General features: G+C 42.8%; 1 protein-coding gene across 2 annotated transcripts in view; it reads right to left on the bottom strand.

Moving 5' to 3' along the window:
- Positions 1-23479, bottom strand: part of LOC124723114 (membrane-associated guanylate kinase, WW and PDZ domain-containing protein 1) — a 394868-nt gene that overhangs the window by 223659 nt on the left and 147730 nt on the right. Inside the window, exon 1 of one of the 2 annotated variants that reach the window (XM_047248298.1) lies at positions 19838-20006. The exons of the other annotated variant lie outside the window; for it this stretch is intronic. Coding sequence (XP_047104254.1) covers positions 19838-19994 — 157 coding nt within the window. The 5' untranslated portion in view covers positions 19995-20006. Of the gene's footprint in view, positions 1-19837; positions 20007-23479 lie in introns of those variants that run through there. 2 annotated transcript variants of the gene reach the window in all.

Here is a 23479-nt window from a genome sequence, read left to right as displayed (position 1 = left end):
CGCCGATATTTTCGCGACTAAAATCGTTGTTAACAATATATGTAGGCAGACTGCATTATACTATAACCTTTGGTTTCACAAGGAAATATATTTAAGCCATTATCTACAAGTTTTACTCACTTAACGCGCAGCTGGAACTTTCTATGCGACCTAATCCAATCTCAGTTACCTATCTAACATAGATTCATGTACAACACGGACCGTAAATTCCTGGTGGGGGAGAAATATTTCTCGAGAGTTTATATACACTGACACAGATAGCCACACAATTTCTCTATAACGTGATGCACATCCATGTTCCCCATATGAAGACTAATCTGATGTTCTCGCCACGCCGTGAACTCCCTCGTGAAGTGTTACTCTGCACAAGAGCCAAATCAAGTGCTAACCTTAAGTGCCATCACAAATACGAATATGTGGCACCTTCAAAAATCAGCCTGTCTAAACGACTTTCCATTTTTATTTAATGTCATGAACCTGACCACAGTGCAAAGCTACTTGGGCTGCGGTGACGAGAACAGAACGTATACAAGGACAGCAGTCGGACGGCTACTGGGCTCATTATAGTGCACGGGATAGCTCGATGTGGCAGATGACATAGGGCGGAAAGTCTATTGAAACAGTGGCACGACGGCATGCTGAAAGTAATGTCTCCGATTTTTTATGTGAAAACTCTGAAAGCTTTTCACATAAAACAAACGTTATTAAATTCTACATCTTTATTCTTCATGTCTACGTGCAGTATCTTTCAACATAGTCATACAGGCAACGAACAAATTTCTTCCAACGAGAGACCAGTTTGTAGATACCGTCACTATAGAATGTTTGACTTTGTTGACGGAGCCACCACTTCGCCTCTGCTTGCACCGCCTCATTATTAGCAAAATGAAATCCTCGAAGCTGATCTATAAGTTCTGGAAACAGATGAAAATGTGATGGACTATATGGAGGATGATCGATGACAGTGAACCGAAGGCGTCAGATTGTTGCAGACGTCGCAGCGTTCGTGTGTGGTCTGGCATTGTCATGCTTAAGGAAATGGTGTTCCATTTGTGGACGAACTCGTAGAAGTCGAAACTCCATTACACCACGCAATTTCTCACGCACCGACGTAGCTACGTTACACACCGCCCTGTTACACGCTACAATTCGGAGCCCTCTCGCGGCAAAGAGCAGTAAATATGTAGACATTTTTTATGCCTTTTACAACGATCAGAATGCAAAATGGTACGATTAGTGAACCAATTACATTTCCTTCTGCGTACAAAGCAAAACGTAGAACTTAGTGAAAGATTAGTAGGCCTTCCCCTGGCAGTTTCTGGCTAGGCTGTGGCCAATACCTAAGGTGGAAGCGGCAGACGATGCGCGTGGGCGCGCCAACGGACACGTCGTTGGCAACCGTAACCCTCACCGGTCACACACGACACGACGCCCAGTTTTAACAGTGTAACGACCTCGCCGTCCACGGGACGTCAACCGCTAATAAAGATAACGCCCGCACACTCATCTATATGGAACCCCTTTCAAACAACCCAATACGCAGTTAAAATTGACGATTGTGTGTTCCCTTTAATTCGTCATTTCAAAGCTATATATACCCAAATAAGAACTAATTCGTACTTACAGAGAGACAAAAGACAATCTTTGAGAAATATAAGAATTAAAAGCCAGTCTATTCTGCGCTCCTTACGCGGCGAGTCCTGGAATAACTTTCACTCAGTTGTGTCCTGTACGTCAAATCGCTACGATCACTTGGTTTCAAGACCCATTCAGTGGAATGCATGTAGCGAATAACTCTAACAACTGGAAAACTATGGCTCCTAGCGATAATGTTGCCCAGTAGAAAATTAAACTGCATAAAATTTCCAACAAAAAAGGTCCTATTCATTTTTTCTGGATATAAAATGTAGACTGGCAATGGCAAGGAAAGCGTTTCTGAAGAAGAGAAACTTGTTAACATCGAGTATAGATTTAAGTGTCAGGAAGTCGTTTCTGAAAGTATTTGTATGGAGTGTAGCCATGCATGGAATTGAAACGTGGACGATAAATGGTTTAGACAAAAAAAGAATAGAAGCTTTCGAAATGTGGTGCTACAGAAGAATGCTGAAGGTTAGATGGGTAGATCACATAAATAATGAGGAGGTGTTGAATACAATTGGGGAGAAGAGAAATTTGTGGCACAACTTGACTACAAGGAGGGATCGGTTGGTAGGACATATTCTGAGGCATCAATGGATCACCAATTTAGTACTGGAGCGCAGAGTGGAGGGAGACCAAGAGATGAATACACTAAACAGATTCAGAAGGGTGTAGGTTGCAGTAGGTACTGGGAGATGAAGAAGCTTGCACAGGATAGAGTAGCATGGAGAGCTGCATCAAACCAGTCTCTGGACTGAAGACCACAACAACAACAACAACAACAACAACAACAACAACAACAACAGATATTAAGTAACAGGGTGAATGAGGGTGTATGTTGGGCAGAGTGTGAGGGGGAGGTAGGTCGCCGGATTGTGTTCACTTATTTCTCCTCCTTCATTGGTCTGCAAATTGAAGATGAATCAGGTGAGTTCAGACTCTTATCTACCCGACTACGTCACAATAAGCAACTACAGGATGTTTCACGAAGTTATAACACCCCTTCACAGCGCCTTATTGGCACTGGCGACACAGTACATGGACGTGGGGTGTTTATTTCCCACAAAATGCGTTAACACTACATGGAATGCAGATATGAGTTATTAACAATACTAAAGTAAGTAACGCATACGGACATAATCTGCGTAAATCTCTGCACACTCTTCTACATTGCCAGGGGGGAAATTGATTCACAGTCATATTCTCCCTGAAAAGTTGACTTCCCCCACCACCAGTGCTATTCGATTTTCAGTTTACAGACTATAATTCCCCAGCATTAAGCGAAATTTTATGTAAATACGTTCCTGTAAACAATGGCTGAGGTGTGTTTGATTTGTAAGTGTGATGTTGCCAGGGACCTATGTACTGTTGCAGGGAAAGGGAGCGGATTTGTAAATATGACACCTTTCTGCTGTCTATCGTTGACGGCACATTGGAAAGCCATTTAAATGTGTTGCAGTCACTTGGTGGTGAATTAGTAAATGATCAGAAATTTATTGCACTTCTCTCGCCATTAATTGCGGTAATGGTACGTAGCATAATTTTTTTTTTCAGTTCAAGAATTGGTGGCACTCAGAGTTGGCTGCACTGCGTGGAGCCATTTACCACACATCCACAGTATATCCTCCAAGATGTATGTGAATAAATCTGATGGAATGAGATTGACCATGTTCACGTCTAGAACAATAATCTGCTGTAATGCATTGCTTGACTTATGTTGAAGCATCTGAAGTTCTGTAACACCAAAGTAATCTACTTCTGTTGCAGAGGAATGCAGTTTAAGCCTCTGGGTGTCTTGAAGTGTAAAGAGAGGTGAGGCTGGGGTGATGCTTTGGATACCCTCTGCTGTGAAAAGTATTCCGGACAGTGGTAGTGGAGAGAATGAAATCAACAATGTTGAATACATACTGACAGAACGTCACACTCACGACAGACTCATCAGTGTGGTAGACAGTTGACAGCTCTGCCTGTTGCGTTTTTTTTTTTTTTTCCAGAATAGCTCACTTAACAACCGCAAATAAGTACTCATTCAATAAATTGAAAATAACTCTACTATATAACACGAGCTCGGCTAAGTTATCTTGTCTATTCACATATTCAGGAAATAGTGGGGAGGTGTAGTCTGTTAACTGAAAATCGAACAGCGCTCACAGTGGGGGAAGTTGCCTTTCCCGGAAGAACACTACAGTTGTCGTACAGGATAACTAAGAATCAGTTTCCCCTCTAGCAGTGTAGAACAGTGTGCAGATATTTACGTAGGCTTTCTCCATATGCATTCTTGTGTTAGTATTATTATTTTAACTCATAGTTGCATTCCATGTAGCGTTAACGTATTTTGTGGAAATACCATCCTCCGGGCATGTTGTTTACTGTGTTGCCGGTGGTTCGTAAGGCGCGCTGTGGTGGGCCAGTAAAACTTTGTGAGACACCCCATAGTTGCTTCTTGTGAGGTACTGGGGTTGATGGAGTGGAGAACCTTCTGCTCGCTATTCATTTTGCAGACCTATGAAGGGGGGAAGTGCATGAACACAATCCAGCTACCTATCTATCCCACACATCGCTCCCCTTCCCCCCTGTTGCATCCCTGGAGCACAATGCATCCCTTAATACTGCTCTACTGCAAATAGACGTGGTACACGCAGTTAATATTTGTTGTTATCCAACTTTATTTGAAGACAAACATTAATTTTATATCGTTAAAACCTTATTTTCACTAATATGAGATTTTTTAAAAAAGCCTGCAACACGCAAACTGTTACTCATTGAGAAAAAATTAATATAACTTCTTTTTGGAGGAAATTTAATGCAGTTTAATTACATACTGAGAAACATTTTCGCTAGAAGCTACTGTTTTCGAGTGATTCAAGACAACACATAAAAAATATGCTCACTCACCACCTGTCATGATTTTTAATATGCTGTTTAGGCCACTCCCTTCTAGCACCGTGCAGAAATTTGCAACTACACGCTTTTATCCCCTAATCGACCTTTTTTGGTCTTCGTTGACAAGATTCTTAATCTTGTCTCCTTGCTGATATCCCTTGAACCCTCCAGGTTGGTTATTTCTTCCCGTCCAGCTCTTTGTTGTCACTTTCCGCCACATCGGCACCTTCAACTCGATTCCTTTCCAATTTACTAAGAGTCCAACTTTCACTTCCAAAAAGCAGTGTATTCCATAGAAATGATTTTGGAAGGACTTTTGAACATCTATGTTAATATGTTTGCTGGTTAAAACGCTTTGCCAATGAAATCCTCTTCACTTCCATTAAGCATCTATTGTCCTCTGTGATTGTCTACAGAGGTGATAAAATTGTTTCACCTGATCAATTATGACCCTATCCATTTTTACATTGGCTTTAATTTCTGCCATGGTAGTTGATATTCAGTGATTATGATAAAGTTAATTTGGGAAAGGCAATAACAAAATACAAGGGTCTTTCCAAAAGAGTGTGACGCAGACTTCAATTGCGTCTGAGGCCTCAAACTTTCAACGTAACTAAAAAGTAGGTGTTATGTTACTGGTATGCATACGCGTTGTTTCTCGTAGTGCAGATCGAATAAGCATCGTAGGCGTAAGATTATTTCTTATTCTAATCAGTCGCAGGTGTCAGACTTCAGATGAGCTTAAAATTCACCAACTCCAGTCAATGTATTATAATGGGTCCCAGCGACAGATATCATTTAGTCGACGTTGCCACTGTTTATTAAAAAGCAAAGGTTTAATAGTCTGGCGACTGGTAATATAAACGAAAAGAAGAGACGTCACGGTTTAACCTCTCAACAGTGAGCTCCTTAGAGCAAAGGCACAAGCTCGAGTACCGAAACACCGAGTAGGAATTTGACTCTTTTAAGAATCCATCCTGGTGTCTGCCTTAAGGAATTTAAGGAAATCAGAGAACACACAAAAACCCTGAGGAGCAGACGGGATCTGAACCCAAATCCTTCGGAATAGGCGTCCAGTGCCTCGCTCGGTCAATCGGTTGCGGACAACTGATATGTATACGTAGAGACTCGTCACATGTTAATGTGCTTACCTCGCACTATCTATCGAAAGCAGATGAATTGCGGGTGAAACCATTGGGATAAGGTGCTGGATATGACAGTGCCATTGCCAGTGGCATGGACGTCGGGCATTCGGTTTGGTAAAACTTAGAGCAGAGAAGCGTGTACTCTGGGATGCAAATGACAATAGCGTAGAATGTCGAGAAAGGCGAAAGGTAACTGTTCAACACACACTCTTTAAAATTTGGCTCCTAGCACACAATCGTTAATAGTTTAGTCCGTAACCCAAAGACAGTTACAGTTAGGATAGCAGCATATCTTGAGTGGACCGTGAACCATGGAGTGAGTTAACGTGGACAGAAGCACAAACATGTGTTCCCTGCTTCACATGACGTTTCAAAGTCTACCACCTAAGGTCAGCGTTTTACTACAGTAGTTTGAAGATCATGACATAGAACGATACACGTTTGATTCACGATTTCGCCTGTTATCAACCTTATCAGTCATCATACATGAAAATGTAGGAAGGCTAAAATTTATCATCCCTTAGACGTTGAGGTCAATGCAGATTGTGCACCAATTCAGTTAAAAAAATGTGGTGGCCGTCAAGTGCTGTTTTTTTTAAAGCGCCATCTCCTATTTGTCTCAAGCGCTTTAGGAAAACCACACAATACCTATGTCAGAAGCAAGAATACGAGTCTAGCGTCTTCGTTTAACTCTGGTGCCTGAGCGAGTGACACAATAGACCTTACAATTCTCTCTTCGTAATTCAGACGAAATACGTGATTTGCACTCTGTTATCTGCCTCCCTCTACGTATTTGACTTCTGAAGCCATGCTTCCACCAAATACATTTGTTTTGCGTTCCACATATGGTGTAGTGCTATTTGTGCCATAGTTATACTCGGTCAGCTGATCGGAATATTTTCAATAAGATTCCTGTGCACTACGATCAGAAAAAAAACTGAGAAGGCAGTGTTGATCGAAAAGATATTCATGGTTCGATTACATGTCACCCCTGTCCCTTCACACGGACTTTACAGATCCTTGTACACTATTTCTTAGACAGTACGGCAAGTGGTGTTGCTTAAAACTCTACTATCCACCAACTGGCCTCATTTAGCTCTTCAAGAGACAGTGCGTGTATACCCCACGCTGCGAACTATGATCGATGTTAATTACCAGTACGGAAATAATCCTTTCTCTATATGTCACCCATATACCAGTTCTGTGTTCTCTGATTCTCAATTGCGTAAAATTTCATCTTGCTGCTGCTCTTTTCTTTCAGCAAACTATATGAGATCTAACAATGTAATGCAACATGAGATTTATGCTGCAACCTGAAGATCTAAGGCTTGAAACTGGTTATCACGAAATAAATCGTTATGCCAAAGAAATTATGACTGTTTACTGCATTTTGTCTTCATTCTATGTTCAAGTAGCTAAGGAATTGCAAAGCAATAATGGCATAAAAAACCTATAGCTAACCTTTAGTTGCGCCTTCTCTCTCTCGTGACGCATTAACTTCCACTAGGCAACGACGCGTGAGCTGGATATCAATCCACTATTTCACTGATCTGACTGAACTGCAATGCTGTGGAGGTGCTTTGACAATCAGTTACTGTCTACTGCATTTCAACATACATAGCTTTTAAACGAACATGAAAGCAGAATTGACAGTAAGCAAAACTGATTAACAATGTTTATAGCCAGAAGGAATACAGCATTTGTTGACTGGTTCCTAACAGCACTGTGAAATAAGTAATTAATGAACAATGGAACAGCGTAGACTTTGATGCCAGTGAGTCTCACACACACTGATTTAAAATACAACCACTCAACTGCTGCACTCTGTACAAATGAACGGGAAGTTAGCGTTAATGTTTCGTCGGGGTCGATGTCATTAGAGACTGAGAATTAGCTTAACTGAATAACGCTAGGCAGCAAATGAGACGCGGTCACTTTTACGCAACCATCCCGCCTTCGGCTGCAGGAAATAAATCTGGATGGCCACTCCTCTACAATACAGATCCAGTGTCTTAATTATTAGGCCACTCGCTCGGCCACAACGCCAATGCAGTGTCTTAGCTATCGAACAATGAATTGTGACGTTAGTACTACGAAATTTAAGCTACTCCAGTGGTAAAAATTCCTTCAGTAAGAAAAACTGTGTTTACAACCTGCTATTACGAACGTATATTCTTTTTGCCGGTAGGTAAGTTGGAAAAATATATTTTTACCACTATCACGCACGGGCGACTGGAAAGCTGTACGTGGATATGACTGTTGACTAGCTCTTCCTTTCCCAGCACACGGTAGCCCCAATGGTACTATAGGGCATCGTGCAGAAACTACATTACGGCAAGCAGCATTCTACTCCAATTAAGCGCCTCGAATAATATTACGTATTTATGCAACTGAAAAAAAGCTTAAGGTTTTTCTCCCCGTGCTCAATGATATGGGGGAGTTTAGCGATTAGTGTGTTGTGTTCATGGCACGCAACCGTCCCACCACTGTGTAGGCCGTCACTGAGGAGCCGTTACGGGTGAATGACTGTGCCGACCAACTAACGTGTGTGTTGCCCTTTAATTCGGTCACACTGGAGGCCAGCGACAAAATGGATGGCCCTATCGACCGATTGTTGAACATGTTAGTCGCAACGCAATGGAGCTTTCAGGGGTAGTGTGTGGAACATCTTCACGCCTACAGATATGATTCAGAACGGCTATGTTGTACTATACAGAGACACGCATTGTGTGAGCATCAATTGCCGCCCGAGCAGCATTCTAACATACGATATAGGCACTGGGAAGCAACTGCTTCGGTAGTAATACTGCCACCTTGTCTCTCACAACTAACCATCACCGAGCATGAGGTGACGGGTAATCGTCAGAGAGGATAAGGGAATAGCGCTCTATTGTCTTTAATTTCTGCGGCTTCTGCCTATGTGGTCGTGTCCGCCTAGATTCTGCAACGTTTTTGATGTACGCCAGTGGTGCTCAAACCCGTCGATCCCGATCGACAGATCGATCGCCATCACTATAGAAGTCGATATTTCAAAACCTTTGTCTGTTTCCATAAGCTGCTTTTGTAAAATAACAGTTTGTGGACAATGAGTGTTTCAAAGGGTATTTATAGGCAGTAAGTCTGTCAACTCTGTCTCCATCTATTTCGTCTGTATCTGCATTCCACCGCTTTTAGTGCTGTCGCCAAGCAACAATCATTCCTCCTGTGTTGTGATGTTACTAGTCGCGAATTGTAACTTGGTGCTTTGTGAGTGGGGACTACGGTGAACGGGCAGATCACTCAGGGTTTTACCGAGCGAAGTGGCGCAGTGGTTAGCACATTGGACTCGCATTCGGGAGGACGCCGGTTCAATACCGCGTCCGGCCATCCTGATTTAGGTTTTCCGTGATTTCTATAAATCGCTCCAGGCAAATGCCGGAATGGTTCCTCTGAAAGGGCACGGCCGACTTCCTTCCCTAATCCGATGAGACCGATGACCTCGCTGTTTGGTCTCCTACCCCAAACAACCCCGGCCCCCGCTGTTTAGCACCCAGCAATCTCTCTCTCACTCAAGGTTTGCTGTGGAACTTGACCACTGGATAGCACAGTTTCAGAAATTAAATGTGAAACACTTTCCTTAAATACAGTCAGAACTGTCAGATCAACAGGCATCACTGGATCAAGGAGCTGCAAAGACGTATATGGCAAACGTGACAACAACACTGAAGACAGAATTTGAAAATCGATTTTCAGATTTCAAGGCAATGGAACTTGCTCTAGCTTTCATAGCTCAATTTTTTCAGGAAATGGAGGTGGAAGATATTCAAGTAAAATCAGTGCTCTTTTAGGGAGACCGAACTTGAAAAGGAAATAATTCGATTTCAAAATTACATTTCCTTAAAGTCAAAACACAATGAAGATAACTTTCGGAAATTATTGAGTGTATAACCTACCAAAACATTGTAAAAGTAGCATCGTATGTTTTATCGTTTTTTGGATCAACTTATCTACGTGAAGCAGCGTTTTCACCGATGAACATACTGAAATCTAACTGTAAAAATAAAATGACTGATCCTCATCTTACACAATCTGAAAGGTCGACTGTGACAAATTTTTCGCCAGATTATAATAAACCTGACGGTGGTCTGCAAAGCCTCGTATATGAAAAAAAAAATTTCAACATTTATGAAGCCGTATATTTTTTCACATGCGTAATATCTTGAAAACTGAGCAGTAGGCCTAAAGCTTTTGATGGAGAGAAAATTACCTTTTATCTTTATTGTCTAATTAAAATGGTTAATTTTGGCTTCGGTCTTGTTTTGTGCTTAAGCCTTCACGAATTTTTAAGTTAGTAGGTCTCTAAAAGTAGTCCTGCATGTAGTAGATCTCAGGGCTGAAAAGTTTGAGCATCCATGGTGCACATTATCATCCACAGGGCATTAGCCAGCGATACAAACATACATCTATGTGCCTGTGAGGGTTGAGGGCATCATCAGTTAACACGCGCAAACTGCTTTAGTGTTCGTGGAATGGGGCAAGGTAACTGGGCGCGAGAAAAGTGCTCGTTAGGTTCATCATCCTTTTAGTCCAGTGCTGTACGTATTCCTGCGAGAGGTGGTTTGAGTTGTTTCAGCAGGGCAATGCACGTCTTCTTACGGCTGCTGCCAGGCAAATTCTTCTTCGTGGCGTACAGCTGCCCTGGCCAGTAAGATCTCTCCGATGTTCTGGCCATCGAACACGTTTGTGACAACCACTGACTCGTAGCCACGAGTCGTCGGAACCAGTGTTGAATTGAAAGAAAAGACGAAATAGGTTTCAGGCAATTTGTCCGCAGGATACCATTCGCCAGCTACACATTCGTCGGCATGCGTGAATAGAAGTCCGTATTTGGGCGCGAGACGTGGTGCACTGAAATGAAGTGATACCTCACATTGTGAAATGAATGTCTCCGTTATTTGCATGGGTCCCCCCCCCCCCCCCCACACACACACACACACACACGCGCGCGCGCGCTAACTTCACTAAACTAAAACGATCCTTGAATGTGTTGCAGTTTTTTCTGCTAGAGTACCGATATTGTCTATTTCTGTTGAAACGATTGTTTTGGATCGAAAGAGCAGAGCAGAGCAGAAACAACAAAAATGTTTCAACAGCGTCGTTAGGATTAACAAATGCGCACGAAGCAGCGCTGTAGTTGTTTTGGGACGACCAGGCGGACAGTGATAACTGTATCGCTGTGGCTGGGCGGTTGCCTTTTATCGGCCACACCGGAAGCGCCTCCGCTTGCGCAGTACGGGCTACCCACGCCTACTGCTCTTCAGCCCGACTGACGCGCCACCAACTTGAATTCACGCCCTGTTACTTCTGTCCGACGCTACTACTCGTGAAAGTGATTAGAGGTGCTCGTTGTCTCTCCAAACACTTCCCATAACCAACTCAATGATGTAACTGCTTAAATAATGCTTGGGCTGTTTACGAAAATGGCGAATTGTTCTGAAATGGTATTTTTCATGTGGCTCAATTTATCACACCATTCAGTTGATCTAACCAAGACGTGCAATACTGCTACCACACTACTGACTCAGCGTTGTTAAGTATACACACTGAGGTGACAGAAGTCATGGGATAGCGATTGCATACACAGATGACGGTAGTATCGCGTACACATGGTATAAAACGCAGTGCATTGGCGGAGCTGTCATTTGTACTCAGGTAATTCATGTGAAAAGGTTTCCGACGTGATCATGGCCGCATGACGGTAATTAACAGACTTCGAAAGCGGAAAGACAGTAGAAGCTAGACGCATGGGACATTCCATTTCGGAAATCGTTAGGGAATTCAATATTCCGAGATCCGCAATATCAAGTGTGTTACGAGGATATCACGAACAACGCACTAGCCGATAGCCTTCACTTAACGACCGAGAGCAGGGTCGTTTCCGTAGAGGTGTCAGTGCTAACAGACAAGCAACACTGCGTGAAATACTCGCCTAATCAGTGTGGGACGTAAGACAAACGTAACCGTTAGGACAGAGCGGCGAATCTGGCGTTAATGGGCTATGGCAGCAGACGATCGAAGCGAGTGCTTTGATAACAGCACGACATTACCAGCAGCGCCTCTCCTGGACTCGTGAACATACTGGTTGGACTCTAGACGACTGGAAAACCGTGGCCTGGTCAGATAATACCGGATTTCAGTTGGTAAGAGCTGATGGTAGGGTTCGAGTGTGGCGGAAAGCCACGTGGCCATAGACCCAAGTTGTCAACAAGCCACTGTGCAAGCTGGTGGTGGCTCCATAATGGTGTAGGCTGTCTTTACATGGAATGGACTGGATCCTCTGGTGCAGCTGAACCGATCATTGACTGGAAATGGTTATGTTCGGCTACTTGACGACCATTTGCAGCCATTCATGGGCTTCATATGCCCAAACAACGATGGAATTTTTATGGATGACGATGCGCCACGTCACCGAGCCACAACTGTTCGCAATAGGTTTGAAGAACACTGTGGACAATTCGAGCGAATGATTTGGCCACCCAGATTGCCCGACATGAATCCCATCGAACATTTATGCTACCAATATTAGGAGGGTTCAAAAAATGGTTCAAATGGCTCTGAGCACTATGGGACTTAACATCTATGGTCATCAGTCCCCTAGAACTTAGAACTACTTAAACCTAACTAACCTAAGGACATCACACAACACCCAGCCGTCACGAGGCAGAGAAAATCCCTGACCCCGCCGGGAATCGAACCCGGGAAAATATTAGGAGGGATCTCATGGACTTTGTAACCTCACTGTATTTCAACACGTTATCTATTTAGTAGCTGTCAAAGGTCTTATACGCGCGTATCGTGAGGAAGGTCAAGAATTGCACTGAGCACTCTATATTTTTTTGCACCATAAATGGTACGTACAGGATACACAAATAGAAGTATATCCTTCACATAGAAGCATCACAAAACGCAAAAACGTATTTCATAAGTTCACAATGGTGATACCTATCTACCTCCCGCTGAGTATTCTACTAAGTGAGCAATCTGATACTTGGAGGACACTACTGGTGGATCACTGAATGCCAAATGTGGCTGCCCGGATTCCAGCTCAGTTCCGAGACACAGTAGCAAATTGTCACACGTGACCCGCACATGGATAATCACATTCCTAAAATATTTATTGAAATTCTACACTGATTCCGAATCTAGTAAATACGTCTTTCGATCTATAGATCTGGCACTTGCTCTACAGGTTTTGAAAAAATTCAAAGTGGTTTTTTCCGATAGTCGACAGTCACTGCCGCACTATTTCTTAGATCGGATATAATCAGTAGGTAGAAAACACTAATCGTGCTGCTGAAGACTCTGTCAACAAAAGGACGGTATCTGCGTGTTTAACGTCCCGCGCACAATGCGGCCACAGACCACAGCTGTGCAAGACATTGGAAATGACGTGACCATAATGTAGTTAACAGAACTATTCTGGCATTCTCTTGAAGGTTTTTTTTTATGGAAACCACGGGATGTCTAAAGTCGGGATGGACAACTAGAGACTGATACCAGCTCAGTCAGAAAATTTGTAAATGATTTCACAGGCATGGTATTTATGGATAATAAGAGACGGAGAAACAACGCTCAAGCAATGGAAGCGCGCAATAACAGTATCAAAATGTTCGATATGACAGTGCATCCTCTGTTCGGCGTAATTAAGTAACTGTTCGAAAGGATTCCCTCTCCCATCACAGAATGTCCACAAAGAATTTTGTTTGTGAAACTGCGATCAACCCATTTCTATGCTGCTGTAACACATTTCGAGGAAAGCGGGCGAGACAAACACCACTTTTACATGGCTGCAAAAACGTGGTAGCTAGTGAACATTCGAGACTCGAGTTGGAAATGACATCTATGGAAACATACAGAAAATATATGAAAAATTTGCGTGATTAATTCTGTGGATCTCTTTAAGTACGCCAGGTACTACGCAGACTATACAAGCACGTCCTGAATGAAGAACTGAAACTGGCAAAGGGAAGAGACCCTACAACACAAGTCACTATATTAAAAACGAAATTTGAATGAAAGAAACGACGGCTGCGGGGGGAGTGCGTCAATGGCCGCAGGATATATTTACTCACTCGTCCCAAAATAGACGATTCCTCACAGAAAAGAATAACCACTCAACTTCGGATTTGCCAGACGGCAATAGTACTGCAACATTGCCAATCGCGTAATCGTAAATAAATCTTTATTATAGTACCGTTTTATTGTTTAGTCGTCACGATGTTACTCTCTGTTCTGGAAACTTAATTAAAATCTTAGTTTACCAGCTCAAACATGGAAGATAGTGCTGTTGGGAGAACAGGTAAGGCTTGCATATGTCCAGGGGTGTCTGTGTTTATATGAAGCTAATCAGAAATGCGGTTATTATTTACGATAAATATGAAAATACGGTACTGAAATATATATCAAAATAGAACCAACCAGTACGTTCGTGAATACGATGCTCTGTCAGGCACTCTTGCCAACAAAGCTGCTCCACTCCTACACGGTACACACATCTACCAACCGAAGGGAAATCTACGCAATTACATTTTCGTGAAATATTAATCAGCATTATTAGTTTCTACGGGGCAAAAATTTTATTCGATTAAATTACTAGCCATGTCATGTCTGATGAAAAGTTTGTTTCTTCTTGTGAGAACAAACTGTGTTAATTCGACACATAAGTAAATGTGAATTTAGGGCCCTTTATGTACACACCACTTGAAGCTTTCGACAACTCTTTTCTTGGACGCACTTCCGATGTATCTGAAGCAGCATTTTAATTGAACACATTTTTCCGTGAAAGAATGCGAAACCTCTTCAAACACGTGAGATAAAAGCGCTCAAACTGAAAATAAAAACTCCAAATATACTTAGGGCAAACAAAATATGGTTAACTGTACTGTGATGTCGAAATTCGGGAAATCTAAGTTTTCGATGATGAGTGTGCTGTTTTCTACATTAATATATATCATTGTAGAAAATATATCTTACTCTGACGATTAATTCTGAAACAAGGTGGTGAGCCACATCAAGAAGGATATCTAGCTCTGTCTTAACACTGGACCGTCTGGTACACTGATTTAGAAAACTCCTCGATAAACCACAGCATAGATTACATGATACTCGGACAAATGGTATATACGAACGTTCTTCCTGGCATGTGTTAACTAATGCAATGGCACAGCCACCGCAAGTCACTGCCACATTCTAAAAGTAACGTACACCTCATTAGCGACAAGGTTCAGGATGTAGGAAGAAAAACGGTGGGTACTGGACACTAGTGTGAAAAGAAATTACTATCAATAACGGTATAAACCGTTTTGTACGAACGAAAGTTTGACAGAAGTTTTGGAATATCCCGGCGATCCAAACTGCTCAAAAGAAAATAATAATATACTACGCAGCATTGATCGCCCACGCAGGTAGTCCACATACACTGTGCGCTACCATGTAGACGAGAAACAAATGAAGATTAGGATTTGATGCCCTATCAACGTAGCACATGCTCCGATAGGACACGGTTTAAGAATGAGATCGGTTGTGTTCTTTTCAGAGGAGTCGTACCAGTATATGAGTAATCCGATTTAGGGAAATGTTAGAAAATCTAAATCTAGACAGCCCGACGGGGATTTCAATCCCGCTCTTCTCGAATGTTAAGTCTAATGTCTCAACCGCTGGGTCACCTCTCTCTGTGAGGATGCAAAGGAAGATATTATGCTTTATAATTGGTTTTGTTTTGGACGACTTAATTCGATGCATTTTAAAGTCTGGGAGCTCGTCGTTTGACATTACCTGTATACAAAGCTCTAGCAGGTCGAGTAATGCTTAACCAACGTAGAAAAACGCTGTTCATCAAAAGTTTTAATAATATAGGACGCCATTACACTGCTGTCCTATTGCCTTGCGAATTTCTGACATCTATGAGGAGAAAATACTAAATATTCCACACGTTACACAATGGTGGTATCAATTTACCAGGTAACTGCAATGGCAGCGCCTAATTCCGTACGGAACAGTAACAATTAGAAGTATTTTATCTATTTGGTTTAAGCACAACTCAAGCTAATGAGTATGCAGCAACTAATGAAAATTAGTGCCAGACCGGATCCGACACAGGATTTCGTACTTATCGCTAGGAGTCACCTTTAGGCTACCCGGGTTCAGGTCCAAGCCTGCCACTGTCACTGATGTTTCCACCTAAGATTTCTGAACACAACAATAAGTTCTACAACGGAGTTTGTAGTAACAGTACAGTACTACTGGGGGAACGAATTGGGAGACATATATATAATCCACTGAATTAGAGTCACTGAGATGAATGGATCGATCTGATCGATATCTAAATCATATCAGCGAAAACCGATCAGAAATGTCGAGCCTGCAATGTAATGAGTACTGCGTGAGTAATTAAACTTATTGTCAGGTGTAAATGTCAGTGACAATGACAGGGGCCATAAGGTCTGCTCAGATCGCTTAACAATCAAGGTGATTGCTCGCAAGAAGCAAGAAACCCGGGCTCCCGTCTGGCACAAATTTACCTCCATAGCTTAGTGGTCAGAGTGTCTGACTGCCATGCGAATGACTCCCGGTACTGCCAGTGATTCTTTTTATTATTATTATTGGGCGGAAGAACGGACGGGTGTGCACTCAGCCTTGGTAAGGCAACTGACGAGTTGCTCGAGTGACAGCTACCCGGCTGCAAGGTGTGCGAACCGCAACGGCTAGGAGAGCGCTGTGGTCAACCCCAAACGCCTCCATATCGCATACAAATGATTTCGTTGGGTGTCACAGCGACCGTTCGGTACTGGATGGCCTGTTGGGACCAGTCTGCGGAGGTTTCCATTTTTTTCATATTCATTACAGTATTTCTCAACCGGTTTTCACTGCATTCGCTGCATCCCCAACGATTCATTCATTTCAATGGATCAAATTAAACTTATTACTCTAGCCGTTTAAAACTCTACACTTACGCAATGCCTTACGATGAGCTAAGATGAGCTTCCACAACCCTAAATGCATCGTAATTTAGTAAAAAAAAAAAAGGTTCAAATGGCTCTGAGCACTATGGGACTCAACAGCTGAGGTCATTAGTCCCCTAGAACTTAGAACTAGTTAAACCTAACTAACCTAAGGACATCACAAACATCCATGCCCGAGGCAGGATTCGAACCTGCGACCGTAGCGGTCTTGCGGTTCCAGACTGCAGCGCCTTTAACCGCACGGCCACTTCGGCCGGCGTAATTTATTAAATTATAAAAAAAAAACAGATTTGTTACTGCTAGCGGTTATGCGATTCAAAATATGTTTACAACATTTACAAACCCAGCTGGTTTGTTAACGGAGTGTAAAGTACTTTGTAACTGTCTACCACAGGCTGAACCTCATTATCTGCTAGCTAAGGGCGGAGACGGCAGCCGATTAACTTAGCGACATACTAGCTGTGGCAAGCTGTGAGCGCAGCTGGTCGCTGCTCGCGCTCCACTAAGTACTTTCTCGGCATTTCATCCGCGCCTTTGGCTGCCGTTCCGCTTTCATCTCTACCCAAGTTCCGCCTCCTGACACAGGTGAGGTCACTCACGTTCTGTTTCTCCCGTACCGAAACATCATAAAGCTGCACTGCCTCACAGACAATTAACACGTCAAATCAGCTCTTTACTCCTAGCATTGATTTTAAGAGCGTAACTACAATGAATTGCACAGTCGACGAAATTACACCGTATAATGCGCAAGTTCTCATGTCAATCACATAATGAAACACGGTACATCGAATTATTGGTGACATGAGTGACACGCTTCAGGAGAATTTGGAAAATAAATGCCAATGAATAGATCCTTAGCCTGCATCCGTTCCAAAAGAAATGTTTCAGCCACCAGCATCGCATTTGCTGAAATGAACCGGTGTCCGAATTTGAAAATGTGTTATTTGCGATTAGACCTCAATCTTTCTCCTTGCGGCGTAAGTCAAACGCCACCTTCACACTACTGCCTCCAAACTCTTACTATCTTACTATAATAGACACAGCACAAAATTACTTCATGATCTGGAGACGAAACAACTTAACTACTGTGGTCATCAGTCCCCTAGAACTTAGAACTACTTAAACCTAACTAACCTAAGGACATCACACGCATCCATGCCCGAGGCAGGATTCGAACCTGCGACCGTAGCAGTCGTGTGGTTCCGGACTGCGCGCCTAGAACCGCTAGACCACCGCGGCCGGCCTGACGTTGTACGGTTCATAAAATACAGTTTGACAGTCCGAAATATAGGCATCGTTCAAATGGACGAAAAACAAGAAAATAAAATACACAGACTCGACGGCGCTTGTATTTATCATCATGAAAACCAGAAGTGAACGGTTTTGAACTGAAAACCACAAAAATAATACCAGTGGAGGGATGCCTGACAAAGACCACAAAGTATGGAGTTATTTCGAAAGATCTCCATCAAAACTGACAACTCACCCAGTTATTTTCATATGTTTTTCTAAGAAACATGCACAATGCAGCCGTACACTCGTAGAGTTTAGCGGATAAAATAGTTTGTTTCGGCAGTACGCGCTAATTACTTTCTTGTACGAAGGAGTAATAAACAGAAATGAGCGATGACAAATATTATTACATTGCGGTGTGTTCGAGGTTCGGCACTGCTCGAAATCAGCACTAAAAGATTGTCGCATTATCGGAATACATTGGATGTTAAAAAAATATTCATCAGAAAATGAATATTAACACAAAGACAGACGGATGCAAAAATGTATTAACACTTCATAGCTGTTAACAGTCACTCTTCTATTAAAGTGCTCCTCCAATAACAAACTATTTTGATTGAATGCGCGAGCAGGATTCTAAGACTTTGTGTATGTAAACCAATATTAATTTACTACCACTATCAAGCCGACTAAATGGGTCAAAAAAATGTTGAAATCTTAGTCAAAAATCGTTCCGGTCTAAAGAATTAAACATTCAACAACCGGTAAACGAAACATTGTGCCCGATACCAAAATGATTAATCCATTTATAATTTTACTCAATCCCTGCTTAAAAAAGTAAGCTGGCTAAAAAAACTTGTGATTCACAATGCGTGTTTCGGAAGTACACTGCACATATCGAGATAGTCTCCCTGCAATATTCCTAAAAAATTATAATTTGATAAAAACTAGTATTCACGGCACGATCACCTGTAACACATGTGATTACAAGTGGTGTTCCCGTTTGTAAGCAAGACGACTGGGACACAATAACTTCTACCTACGAGTGCCACTTCGTGTTTTTTTTTCCCCCCTTCAGTGTCACTCTACAAAGCGACAAACTTTATCCACGAAACAACCCAAATGTATTATGCTGCATGCGCACAATATGCCGTAATAAAAGGAATCCAGCGTCTATTCAAATAATCTTCAGTCAGATGTCTTTACTGACCAACCACACCCACGCCACTGCAGATTTCGGACTTAAATGGTAAAAGTGATTACTTTTCTCGGTTGCAGTAGAGAATCAGAAGCAATTACAACTGCGCTAAATCAAATAACTAAGTCCAAAGGAAAAGAAGCAATGTTTACCAGATGATTCCGGTGACAAAAAGGTGAACGACCACTTGTTTCACGTATCACGAGCCAAATCTAACAGACGGGCGAGATCACCTGTGCTGCAAGACACTTCTACGGAAACACTCGAAATCTTAAAACTGTATGCACACATTAAACGTATCCGGTCCACGAGATTACGACGTCCTCGAGCAATGGGGGTAAGAATAACAGGTGTGAGTCCCAACGGCTGACGTCGCCGTCTCACTCACAATAAACTCGTTTAACCGAGAAGTATTTTAAACTCCACCGCAGTAACGACGAAAGAAAACGCTGGTGCCGTGCCAAGGTCAGTTCGAGCCTCAGCTACCGACGCCAACATCGGTGGACAGGTTCTTTTCCTCTGGATGCCCCCTCCATTCCTTCCTTCGAGCAAACAGCATTCGTGGGCGATTGTAACTCTCCTCTCAATCATCCACTCGTCTGCCTTTTACGTAGTTATCTTTTTCCTTTCACTGTACACACTCGTGCACACATAAACAGCCGTACACATGCGCGTCCCGTTAAAATGACAAACTGTGGCGATGCACGCATTAAAAAACAAACATCGGGGTCACTACGTACGTCTATTCAGCGAGGAGCTCGACGTCTCAGTGTCAGCGAGGAAGTCCGAGGAGGGATCGGCGGTGAAGTGCTTGAGGTGATCGCGCTTGGCGTTGCGCAGGTTGTCGGAAGCCTCCCAACCGGCAGCGGCGCCTGCGCGCTGGCCAGCACTGCACATGGCGCGCGGCGCGGCCGCCATGCTGCTGCAGACTGACTGCGCTCCCCACTCCAACCGTCACAGCAGATGCCACTATCCGGCGTTGCCGGTTGCTACACGAAAGCGGGTCACACCGTCGCCAGTACACATTTTTATGAGTCTGCCGCGTCACTGCGCCCCTCCCCCCGCAACGTCGTTGTTCTGACACCTCGGTAACACGCTTTCGAACATATTTGTCCAACTTTCGAAGACTCTACGATGAATTGAATAACCTCTCCCATCCTAAGCAGTCCACCGGGTTTTCCATGTCATGTGCAGAGTCGATCTCGGCGTAACGTAAACACTGGCCCGGACACACAATAGCAGTAGTCGACCAGAAGGTTGATTTGAACAACGAAGTGTTTCACTTGCGCTATCCAACTAGAGTAAAGCGATTACTGCAACAAACTTATTTAAAAAGGCAGCAAAAAAGTATCCGTTAAGCAACACATTTGTTGCAGAGACGGTTTCCTTAGATATCACAGAGTAGGGGTTTGGTCACAAATGTAACAAAAACAAATAATAATAAAATCTCTCTGTCGTTTCACACATCATTCCCGCACTACATACAATAGTTTCCTCTTTTTTTCCTTTTCTAGAAAACGGAACTCTCAAAGTTCTACGATAAAACTAACACCTTATCCTCTTTTGAACTCAACAGCTCACTCATTATAGAGGGTTGCGGACTCAATTTTTCATGTAAGCAAATGGGATGGTGCAGTACACAGAATGGAAACCAAGTTCCAACACTATGGTCTTGATGTCAGCTAACAGTCCGTGTGGAGTGTTACATACTGAAGAGGTAGACGGTATTGAGGAACACTAGTTTCTTAGATAATGAAATAATTTCTTTGCAAAACAGCAGTGTAAACTAAGAACAAACCGAATGAGGTTGCGCTGTTTGTAACAGACTACCTTTGGATTCCAGATGATGGAAGCTTCAACATTCATCCGGCCACCCTGCTTTCGATTTTTCGTGATTTCTCTAACTTACTACACTTGTCCATCCTCTTTTGGAGTACTGCTGCGCTATCTGGGATCAAAAATGGTTCAAATGGCTCTGAGCACTATGGGACTTAACATTTGTGGTCATCAGTCCCCTAGAACTTAGAAATAATTAAACCCAACTAACCTAAGGACATCACACACATCCATGCCCGAGGCAGGATTCGAATCTGCGACCGTAGCGGTCGCGCGGTTCCGGACACTCTGGGATCCTTACCATATACGATTAACGGAGAACATTGTGAAAGTTCAAAGAAGAGCAGTACGTTTTGTATTATCGCGAAATATGGGAGAGAGTGTCACGGACATTATACAGGATTTGGAATGGACATCATTAAAACAACGGCGTTTTTCGTTGGAGCGAAATCTTCTCGCGAAATTTCAGTCACCAAATTTCTCCCCCGAATGCGAAAATATTTTGTTGACGCCGACCCAGATAGAGATAAACGACAATAATAAAAGAAAGGGAAATCAAGAGCTCGCACAGAAAGATATAGATGTTCGTTTTTTCGGCGCGCTGTTCGAGACTGGAATAAAAGAGAATTACTGTGAAGGTGGTTCGATGAACCCTCTGCCATGCACTTAAGTGCGATTTGCGGAGTATCGATGTAGATGTACGCGAATGCCGGTATGTTTCCTCCTATAAAGGCACAGATCACTACCGATCCCATCCTTGTGAAACTAGACCTGCAAACGTGCAAATGCCTTTATATATGAATTAAGTTTTTTTAACTCTAATATCATGTCGTGTCCAACGTCATATCCAGCATCCTCGTAAAAGTGACCTATGGCTACTTGAAACTACTAACGCTATTGGTATGTCACTACTTTCCTCCGAGCTCAGTACTGCCAACGTAGAACACGAACAACGGTGCAGCTTGTCATTTTTCATAAATCCATACAACTGCCGGAGGTTAATTTCCTGCTCTGTACCAGAGGAAAAAAGTCAGTGCTACCAACGCTCGGACGCATACTGTCTACTTTTCTAGTCTTCCACCGGTAAATTCAAATCAAGTCACATTAACTTCCCTTCGATGCACTCGATAGCATTCTTAGCAATTTGAGACGATTGTGCTTGCTGGTCGACAACATTTGCGCAAGTGTCAACGAAAGTCGAAAAAGTAGTAAGTTCACAGACCAGACGGTACAATGCAGAATGCAGTATTACGCCGGCGACGCCTGGGATTCATATAATTTATTCCTTTAACAAAGGAAAAAATAAGGAAACCGGGGATCACTCTGAGGTTGTGTGTTAATTATGATAAAATAACTTGTGTAAAACACGTTATATGGCATAAAAAAGCAGAACTTAGTCCGCCCACGGTAGCTGAGTGGTCAGCGCGACAGACTGTCTATCCTAAGGGTCCGGGTTCGATTCCCTGCTGGGTCGGAAATTTTCTCCGCTCAGAGACTGGGTGTTGTGTTGTCCTAATCATCATCATTTCATCCCCATCGACGCGCAACTCGCCGAAGTGGCGTCAAATCGAAAGACTTGCACCAGACGAGCGGTCTACCCGACGGGAGGCCCTCGTCAAACGATATTTCATTTCAGCAGAACTTAGTAGATGACCTTGAATTTATATTCGAAATTAAAACACATTTTAACTGTACGAAATGAATTTGTTAGGTCAATATTCACGTAACGTCAACACGCACTGTGAGTACCGTAGGAATCAAAGCCATAATGTCATTAAAAATTGCGTGAACTAGCTCAATAGGAAGCAAATCTTGTTCTCCTTGCAAAGTCGCTCTTCGCACAGAAATGATATGGAGAAGGACTTTACATTAATGCACCTCCCGAGAACAATTCATTTTTATGGGGCTTTTCTCGCTAAAAATTACTGCCTTCAGTATCCACAGACAGAGGCAAGTATAGTAAAAACCGAAAATTCTTTCCACTACTGTAACCGTAAAAGCACATTTTTAAAAATTGCACCTTTATTGCTGAAAATAAAAGAGAAGAAAAATGCAATTGTAGATGGACGTGGCTGGCTAATCGCATATCAATGTATGGATGAGGTAGTCACTCTGTGATACACACAAAAAGCCTTCTGAAAGCTAACCCCGGAGTTCAGACAATGTCCAGAATTTTAGGTTTTACAAGTATCGTCTAATTACTAACTAACACGGTGGTCAAATCATGACTTAAGTTTACAGCTACCTGCTAAACAGAATGTAAAGCTTACCTCTAATGTGGCATACTGAAATCTGTACATTACAACTACGGGGTCTTTCTGGATGGAGATGAATACAACTACATCCCACCTCTGTTACTATAAAGAGGAACGAAACAATGGGGATTGTTTCTTTCAATGGCTGGAGTTTGCTATCCCTCACTTCCTGCCGCGCGGCTCTCATTGTTAACAGAGGCAGGCTTTTTGCACTAATCCTAAGAGCCTCATTGTTCGCAAATGGTTATTCAGTTGCTCCATGGTTGGACGAGCAACAGCGTGTTTCACAGG

This window comes from Schistocerca piceifrons, chromosome X, assembly GCF_021461385.2.
Source record: "Schistocerca piceifrons isolate TAMUIC-IGC-003096 chromosome X, iqSchPice1.1, whole genome shotgun sequence".
NCBI classification, from domain to species: Eukaryota; Metazoa; Arthropoda; class Insecta; order Orthoptera; family Acrididae; genus Schistocerca; species Schistocerca piceifrons.
Note: the sequence above shows the minus strand (reverse complement) of the source record. Positions and strands in the feature narration are given on the sequence as shown.